The 9925-nt window shown below is 37.2% G+C and overlaps 1 protein-coding gene across 1 annotated transcript in view; it reads right to left on the bottom strand.

Annotated features, from left to right (window-relative positions):
- Positions 1-1577: 1577 nt before the first annotated feature.
- Positions 1578-9925, bottom strand: part of plcl2 (phospholipase C like 2) — a 111132-nt gene continuing 102784 nt past the window's right edge. The window contains exons 5-6 of the mRNA XM_079837642.1: positions 6616-6725; positions 1578-3463 (exon numbers count right to left, since the gene is read on the bottom strand). Coding sequence (XP_079693768.1) covers positions 3263-3463; positions 6616-6725 — 311 coding nt within the window. The 3' untranslated portion in view covers positions 1578-3262. The remainder of the gene's footprint in view (positions 3464-6615; positions 6726-9925) is intronic.

The following is a 9925-nucleotide window of genomic DNA, read 5'->3' on the forward strand; positions in this document are numbered from 1 at the left end:
AAATCTCAATATTAGTGAACAAAAACAATTTCTAAAACTAGGTCTTCTAAACATTAGATCGCTCAAACCTAAGGCGGTAATTGTAAATGAAATGGTCACAGATAATATTTTCGATGTACTTTGCCTTACAGAAACCTGGCTTAAGCCAAATGATTATTTCGGTCTTAATGAGTCTACTCCACCAGGATACTGTTATAAGCATGAGCCCCGTCTGATTGGTCGTGGCGGCGGTGTTGCAACAATCTATAGAGATATTCTTAATGTTACTCAGAAAACATGTATGTGTATGTGATCAGATCAGAACCTCGTCCCCACCCAAACCCCTGCTGCCGTCGCCAAAATCTCACTCTGAACTCAAAGCAAGTTCAAAACTTGAGAGCCCTGATATCGTCTTCATTGCACCTTGAACAAGCAAATAAAACACTAACAAACGTAACAGCTATTAAGGTCACTCTGAAATTCATGTCGATCTGCATGAGGAAGACCCCATTAATGACTTCCTTTTACACTGAAATGCCTTCCGTTTGCACTGAAAAGTTCACGCACATCTACATATGAAATCACTCGCATATACATATATACACAACTAAAGCATGCATCCACGTTTTATTTTGTATGTGTGTGCGAGTGTTTTATGGATGTGTATGTGCGCATTGAGTTTATATGTATGTGCGAGTGTTTATAGGTCTATGCGTGCGTCAAGTTTATATGTATATGCAAGTTATTCACAAGTGTGTATGCATTCATTACTAACATAATATGTATTGGTGTGGATTTCATATATGCATTTTGAACATCCAATAGTATACATGTATATGCAAGTAATTTATAGGTGTATATGCACGTGTGTTAGGTATGTATTGATAAGCGAAGTTTGATTTAAATCCTACGTGGCGCCTCATATATATGTGTGTGTGTGTATGTATGTATATATATATATATACACACACACGTGTGTGTTTGTGTATATGTGCGTGTATACGTCACATATATGGGCCATTTTACAGAATTGGTTCAAAATCAGTTTCCCTCAAATTCTGTATATATGCAAATTGTATAATATCCAAGGTACATATTCCTAGTAATTGTGCAGTTGAAATTTAGGGGGTTAGGGTTCGGGACAGGGTTTGTGTGCTGGACCGAACGTTTGAAATACCGAACTAGGTGAAATTCGTCTCCCATCAATTTCCAATTATTTTGGTCTGTGAAGAGTACAAATGTGACTGTTCTAATGACCATTTAACCTTTCGAATCACGTCTATGAGTTTTTTGTGTTCACACAGCAAGTGCTAAAACCGTTACCAATTTTCGTACCATTCTGATGACGTAAAAAATTAGACAAAAAAAAAAGTAACATTTTGAGCACCAGAGGGTTAAATGCTTTTTAAATGTGCTTTTTGGTTGTGGGACAGAAGTTTGCACCAATTCTGTAGAATGGCCCATATAAGTCACAATGCCAAACAAATAATGGTTTTAAAAATAGGCTTAATCTTATCATTTTCATACTTCATATAGCCTATTTTTAGAACTTGTTATTTTGTGACATTTTCATGTGCCGTTAGAAACTAGAAACAGTTAGAGAATGTAATTATCATGGTTTATTTCAGAGCACTGGGTCTTAACAGAGTTAAACAAAACTGATATTCTCTTTGAAACTAATCACCCACTCCTTCAATGGTTAACTATAATTATAAATACACAATAACAGCACTGAAATGTATAAACAAATCTCTTTTTTTTTCATGTCCAGTTTAATCTCTGGCCACAATGTGTAAAATCCAATGGAAGTGGTTCAGTGGTGGACGACCAATGGAATGAGCTGGAGACAAACACTTACAAACTAGAAGCAACTTGGGTTAAAAAAGGCAATGTAAGACAGAACTTCAGCAACAAGGCAGAATCATATTTCAATGGTATCCACACGTTCATGGACTGCTTTGTTTCAAGGAATGCTTGAGAAGCTTTAACCGCAACACTTGACATACAGTATTCAGTCCGCTCTCAAAGGCCACGGACACACTGAGTAAATACGTCTCAATCACAATTTCCAATATTGTTGTGGACGGTGATGTTGGGAGTCAGAAAGGTTGAGAAGCGCTGTTGGAATTTTCTAGAGATGCACCGATTGCAATTTTCTTGTAAGCGTGGTACATTTTCTGGTAATCAAATGAAGGCATTAAACATGCATTTATTTTTAATCAAATTTAAACAAACCCTTCCATTTTTTTTGGTGCTGCATAACTGAGATTATTCCTTTAAAAATAGTTAATTATAGCGAGCGAGTGTATGAGTGAGTGAGACCGTGTGAGAATGAGTGTGTGTGTGTGTGTGTGAGAGAGAGTGAGTGAGTGAATGTTTGAGTGAGACCGTGTGTGTGAATGACTGTGCAAGTGTGTGTGTGTGAGTGTGTGAATGTGTCTCCGGGATAGCCTCCAGGCTGCGGCGGCCCTTGGACTCCAACGAGGGTCCCGCTTCTCCCTTGGCCAGGTTACAGGTGAGGGCGGCATAGTAGAGTGTGTGTGTGTGTGTGGCTGGAAACGTGAGACCAATCCGGGACCATCATGCGGAAAATCGTCCGATCCCCGTCCGGTCTATTGGTGCATCTCTACAATTTTCCTCCATAAGTTGCTTTAGATAAAAGCATCTAAACACACATGATGATGAACTAAACTGCAGTGTGTACGTGGCCAAAGAGACGCAACAATCGTCCGAGAGACTCGCACATATTCACTTGTACAGTAGCTGCTGGTAATGTCTAAAACTAGATACATCCTCCTGCGTTTATACAAATAATTTTAAAAAAAAGCCCATAAAGGGCCGGGCCCGTCTCCTGTCCTGTACAAGCAAATAAAATATGAGCTCTTGAAAACATCCGTTTCTCTTAACAAAATAATCTGATCCATTAAAAGTTCACATAGCAAAAAAGGTAACAGATCTCCATATATATATATATTTATACTGTATATACACACACATACTATTTTGGCAGACAGAACGTGAAGTAGTTCTTTATTGTAAACAGCTCTCTTCTTTCCTCACACCACGTCTCGTTACATTCATGGCTCCCGTTCGAACTCCTCGTACAGTTTGTGCTTGTAGAGAGGAGCCTCATCGACACACACACACCTGACCCCAGAGACCGAGGGATGGAGACAGGAAGCAGACGTGAACGTCCTGAGGGCGAGACGTGCAGAGATCTTTCCAAATGTGTTCGGGACACACCGACCCGGGGAGAGGATTTATGGGGTTTGGCGGGACGCCCTCAGTTCTCCTCGTCTGTGATGTCGTCCTCCCCGACTGCCTTCTCCGCGATGACCTCCAGGCTGCGGCGGCCCTTGGACTCCGACCCCGATGAAGGTGGCGCTCCTCCCTTGGCCAGGTTACAGGTGAGGGCGGCGTAGTGGATCTGTTTCAGGTTCTCAAGCACTTCCGCCCGGGCGTGTTTCAACAGATCGGCCTGGCCCTGAGAACACAAGCAGAGACAACGGGGCTCGTTCACGACGAACTGGACAAGTGTTTTGGTCAGTCTGGCAACTGTTCTTTTCCTTGTTGTACTTGTGTGTGTGTACAGGGCTCGACATTAAACCTTTTCATGTGCTTGTCCCGAGTAAAAAAAATTCCGGAATTTTTTTGTTTTTAGTGTAAATATAATTTATTCTGAAGTAATATTCTCACCAGTGTTCAATCAGTTTTGACATATCTTAAATCTGCATATTTGTGATATTTTTACCTTTTATAAAGGGCATTTTTTCGATTCGTCGATTAGTTCAAACGCTGACTGTCTTAATCAGGGCTCCAGAGTGCGACTAAATGGTCGCATTTTGCGACTAAAATTTGAGAGTGTGCGACTGAATTTTACATCAAGTCGCACATGTGCGACCAGTAAATTTGCCTGCTGTCGGTACTGGTGAAATTAAGAAAATACACTTACTAATTATAATTGATAGACGTTATGTCTGGCAAATTATATCTTTGCCAGCCGTTTCTATATGAGATAATATTAAACCATTTTTCCGTGATGCATTTTTGCCATTCGCAATCCAGAAGAGAGAGAAAGCGAGCGAGCTACAGCAACACAACACCACAGTCAGCTTAATGAGTGACGATGGCCAAGAACTAAACAAAAGTTTAGTCTGCTTAAACTTTAGGGATGTGCTGTGATATTAATCTAATTTTATTTTCGATTTTGGCTTCCAAGAATTAAAAAAGATGGTATGAGGTAAAACTATTCCTAAAGCCGTGTTCAGTCGAGCGCGACATCCTTCCCTTCACAGTCATGCGCTGTCATTTCTCCCTAAACCTAAACTTAACGTCAGAATCAGTGATTGTTGTAAACTGCAGTCTCTACTGTTGCTAAACTGCGGGATGTGTTTGATAATAAAGAGCTATTAAATGCACAATAATCCGCGCAAGAGACGCGGTTTGCAACATCAAGGCGGCTTATGTGTGTGTGCTGCGAAATGGACCGACTTGCACTTACTATATTTGAGGCTTTGTGTGCGCGTCTAAACCATGGAGAGTAGTTATTTTAACAGTTTATATCTTAAATGGGCGTAAATAGTTGAGAAATAGGAGAATATGATATTATTAGTTCTACATTCGATCGGTCTTAAAGGGGCAGCGTCTAATAAACCTGCTGATGATTGAGCCATTAATTCGAATCAAACAAAAGGCAAATAGAAAATATTCACATCTCTTGAATTAATAACTTTAGCTTTTATAAGCATTAATCTATCAATTTATACAGTGAAAACGATGCAGTGTTATTTTACATTTCATTACTTTATTAGATTTCTTTGTAGGTTTGTTCTTTACTGTAATATTAATGTTAGCAGACCTTCCGAATGCCTGCACACTGGTCCATTTACAAATAGATATTTTATATTTTTGTTCAAACTTTGGGGTTTCTTTTGCTATAGATATTTTACTTTTCAGATTATAAAGCCATGTTAATTATGTTCTTAATTATATATATAATTATTATATTTTTATAAAATAAAAAAAAATAAAGTATAATAAAATGCACCGGTAAGAATACTGTAAGTACCGGATCGATAAGCAGTATGGGTAAGAGTAGTAATACCATTAAAACCTTAACGATACCGATCCCAATTAGTAATACAGTGGAAATTAGTAGATTTGGTTGGCATGTTGATTTACAGTGTGCGCCCCTAAAATTTCTGGTTGTGCCCCTAAAATTTTCAGTTGGGGGTCACTGTGCTCCTAGTGAAAAAAGTTAGTCTGGAGCCCTGTTAATGAGTGAGTCATTGAGTAGATTCGTTCAAACGGCTGATTCATTCAGGAACGAGGTAGTCCTTTATGAATAGGTCATTAAATCTTTGATTCAACTGATTCATTCAAAACACTGAATCATTCAGTAACACACTGTGAGACGCGCTGTGGTTCTGCTGTGATCTTTATTTGGAACTATTTTGGCTTTACTCAACAGCTCATCCTTGTTACCATCAGTTCATTATATATCCACCATCGATCGCCACTTACACTAAAGTAATCCAGAATCATTCTTGCATTTGATCCACTAGTTACTTTTTGTTATTGACGTTTTAATCAGCTTGTCCGGTCGGGCAAGTAAAAGTCTCTTTCCCTTGCCCCTTCCAAAAATCCACTTGTCCCGGACGAGCGTTAACGTTGAGCCCTGATGTACAGGTACAGTCATGTGTACAGTCAGCTTAATTATTTTATGTGGAACCCATGAAATTTATGACATTTTTGTTACTTATTCTATGGTCATAATGTTGTTTTCATTACATCAAAATAAAAACTTTAAAGTTTTTTTAATACTTAAAGTCAACTAATACGTTATAAAACGTATTGAAACTTTAAAAAAAATAAAAGTAAATCTTTCATTTATTTGTTTAGTAAGTTTAACAAAAATATGTTAAAAGGTCAATCAATTATTATTAACTAAAACTGATTCATTGTTAACAATATTTAAAAGTAATATTAGATGAAAGTTTTTTTAATTGTATATATTTGAAATTATTATAATTAATATTATTAGTTTTAGTTAATAACATATTGGTTGACTAGTTTTAGCTATTTCTTAAACATAAACATTGCGAATATTTACAAATGCATAATTTTTTTAACATTTTCATCTAATAAGTTAAAGAAATAAAAATAATCTTACACAGATTTTCTTTATTTCTTAAACTTATTAGATGAAAATGTTTTAAATGTTTAATATTTACTTTTATATATTAAGCTTTTTTATTTCTTAAACATAAACATTCCGAATATTTACAAATTTACAACAGTTTTTAAAACATTTTCATCTAATAAGTTTCTTGCATCTATTTAGTCATCTTTATACTGCAGGATTTGAAGCAAATGTTGTACCTTTAACACTTTTCTTTGGCGGTGTTTCCTTTAGTAAATGCAAATCTGGTTGACAGCTTTCTATTACAGGCTATTTGAAAGTTCATAAAACTGCCACACTGGTTGTGAAAATATTAATCATATATTCAAGACGGTAACTGCAACACAGCATCTTAAATTTGAAGAAACACATCTGAATGTGAATATATATGCAAATCGTCATCTGAAAGCGGGGAGTCATTTTCCACAGGTGTGTAATGTTTGGTCTGTGATCACCTTCAGAATTGTGATGTTCCAGGTGAAGCTCTCCACGGATTTGATGAGTTTTCTTCCCTTCAGTCCTTCTTTCACCGCCATGTCATGCAGATTCTCGTGAAACTCCATCGCTGAAACGACAGATTCAGAGGATCAGATGAGCTGCATTTACTTCATCAAAAGTACAGTACAAATCGTGAAATATTATTATAATGCAAATCAGATGTTTTCTATGTGAATATATAGTAAAGTGTAATTTATTCCTGTGATCAAAGCTGAATTTATCATCATTACTCCAGTCTTCAGTGTCACATGATATTCACAAATCACTCATATGTGAGGACTTGATGATCAACAAACATTTATGATTATTATTTTTTATCATTTTAATGCATCCTTGCTGAATTAAAGTATTAATTTTTTTTTTTTTTGAAATCCTACTGAGCCCAAACTTTTGAACGGTAGTGTAAATCACAACATGTTTGCAGTTTTCCATCATTTCATCCAAACATTCACTGTAACGAAGATTCAAATTGTTTAACGTAGGAACTAACACGAATCAGCTCCTCTGAGTCCAGACTTTAAATTCACTGAAAGTCTTTGGGATGTGCTGGAGGAGACTTTACAGAGTGGACCAAAACATTAATGCACCTCTTGATGGAAATAAATGCTATGATGTTATCTCCATCAAGAGGTCATCCTGGAATATGGCCATGATGTGTCTTCCTACATGGTTGTTTAAAGGAACACGCCGACTTTTTGGGACTTTAACTTATTCCCCGTATCCCCCAGAGTTAGATAAGTCCATACATCCCATTCTCATCTCCATGTGTGCCATAACTCTGTCTGACGCACTCACTGCTAGCCTAGCTTAGCACAAAGACTGGAGGTAAATGGCTCCAGCTAGCCGACTGCTCAATAAGTGACACCGCCAACATTTTCCTATTTAGATGTTGTGATGTGTATAGTTACATCGTGTACAAAGACCGATGGAAAATGAAAAGTTGTGATTTTTAAGACCGATATGGTTAGGAACTATTCTCTCATTCCTGCATAATAGTCGGTCTTAGTACACGATGTAACTACACACATCACAACATGTAAATAGGAAAATGTTGGCGTTATTTTGTCTCTTATTTAGCAGTAGGCTAGCTGGAGCCGTTTACCTCCAGTCTTTGTGCTAAGCTAGGCTAGCGGTGAGTGTGTCAGACAGAGTTATGGCACGCACAGAGATGGGAATGGTGTGTATGGACTTATCTAACTCTGGGGCGAATAAGCTTAAGTCCCAAAAAGTCGGCGTGTTCCTTTGAGAAATGAAAAGCTACACACTCCATCAATTAGGGTTGGAAGAACTGTTGCCAAACAAATAACATGCTTGAAACATAAACATCACTGCAATAATGATCCAATCATTGACACATAAGGATTTCCCTATCCAAACAGAGATTTTTTTTATTTTTAATTTGCTGGGCAATGTATAATAAACTCAATATTTACCTACACACATGTAAGAATCTATTTTTCTTCAATCTAAAACAGGTTGACAAATGTATCAAACCAACACCAATGGATTTTAACTGCAGTTCATTAAAGGGGTCATAAACTCAGATATCAACTTTTCCTTTAACTTTTGTCATATTAGAGGTCCTCATACTATGCTAAGAATATCCTGTACGTTTCAGAACTGAAAACTTCCTTGTTAGTCCAAAAACAGCTTTTATTGTAACCAAGCCCAGAGAAGGACTCGTCGTGGAATGAGCCTATAGGCGAAAGACCGCATCTGCAGAAGATCAACGCCCACTTTATCATCACAACTTTGGCCCCGCCCACTGGAGTGTTAGTGAGATGACGAGGAGAGAAGAGCGATACAGAATCAATGGACTAAAAATAACATTACTTAACATTAACAGTATTTATTTGTATTCGCTACATTTCACTGTGGATTCTTTGAGAAATCAGTCACGGTTTCGGTTCAAATCTCTAATAATAATAATCAACTAATCTCTTTTACATTGTGTTTGCACTGTTCGTTATAATGAAAGCATTCGACTACAATGATCATCACTGCAACCTTTCATGCCACGATCTAAATATAATGCTATAATCAAAGCTTTTCATGATTAGTTAACCTTGACAGCTGTAATAGTAAAAACAGGCTAAAAGTTTTCGAGAGTTCCACATGTATGTAATACTCTTTTCATATGCAGAGATGTCAGCCAATCACAGCAGTGGGGCATTTACACTGAAGTCCCACAGCAGACACGCCCCTTCAAATCAGAGGATAAATCAGGGTAGGAAATAATCATTTCTTTCTAAATTGTGACCATTTTTATATACAAAAAAAAAATCATACTAACATTAGAAGTAGGGATCGACCGATATGGATTTTTTAGTGCCGATACCGATTTTTTTTCATCAGCTTTAGCCGATGACCGATACGGGCTGCCGATTTTCTTGAGCCGATATTTGGAGCCGATACTGCTTTTGCTCCCTCAATTTACATCATAAAAATGACACAATGATCATGATGATAACAATTTAAAATGTACAATTTAAAAAAGGAACATTTATTGAACTAAAAAAAACTATATTTAAAAAATAGTAAAAACAGGTCATGTAGAACAAGAAAAAAAGAGTTCAGTGGTGAAAATAAATTCTGAAAATAAATATTTAAGCATAAATAAAATAATTACACTATTGCACACAGTATCAACAAACAAACAGCATAAAGTGTACGCTGAGTGTACTATACTTAATTTTAAAACTATTTACAACCTAGTCATTTAATGGTTATAGGTGCACTTAACTTAATCTCTTGTAGAGCAACACCAGCGGTAATTCAGAAAAAATCTCCCAATGCTCCACGTGAAACTTCATTCTTTCGACCTTTTACCATTGTGTCAATTCTCAATTGATTTTGATTAATATGCGCGAGGGAGGGAGAGCAAGACAGCTTGAAGACGGTGAGAGCTGCCCTGTGGACGCCTGTCTGGAAATAATGCAGGGAAAAAAATATCGGACAACGCAGCAGCCTTGTATCGGCCGATGCCGATTCACGTAAAAATCGCAAATATCGGCCCGATATATCGGTCTATCACTAATTAGAAGTGCACCCCAGTTTTTTTCATGACCCCTTTAATACTTCAGTCAATTAAAACATGATGTATTTGTCTCACAACCGAGTACAAAATTCTGTTTGTGAGACACGCAGAACTCAAACATCGGCCAGCAACTAGTCATGCCTTCAAGCATACGCGTTTGTCCTTTGACAACTTTAGTAACCGAGATCAAAGAAGCGCAGGGATGTGGGCACACGGTTCGAAAACACATT

The sequence above is a fragment of the Gobio gobio genome, assembly GCF_949357685.1.
Source record: "Gobio gobio genome assembly, chromosome: 15".
Taxonomy (NCBI): domain Eukaryota; kingdom Metazoa; phylum Chordata; class Actinopteri; order Cypriniformes; family Gobionidae; genus Gobio; species Gobio gobio.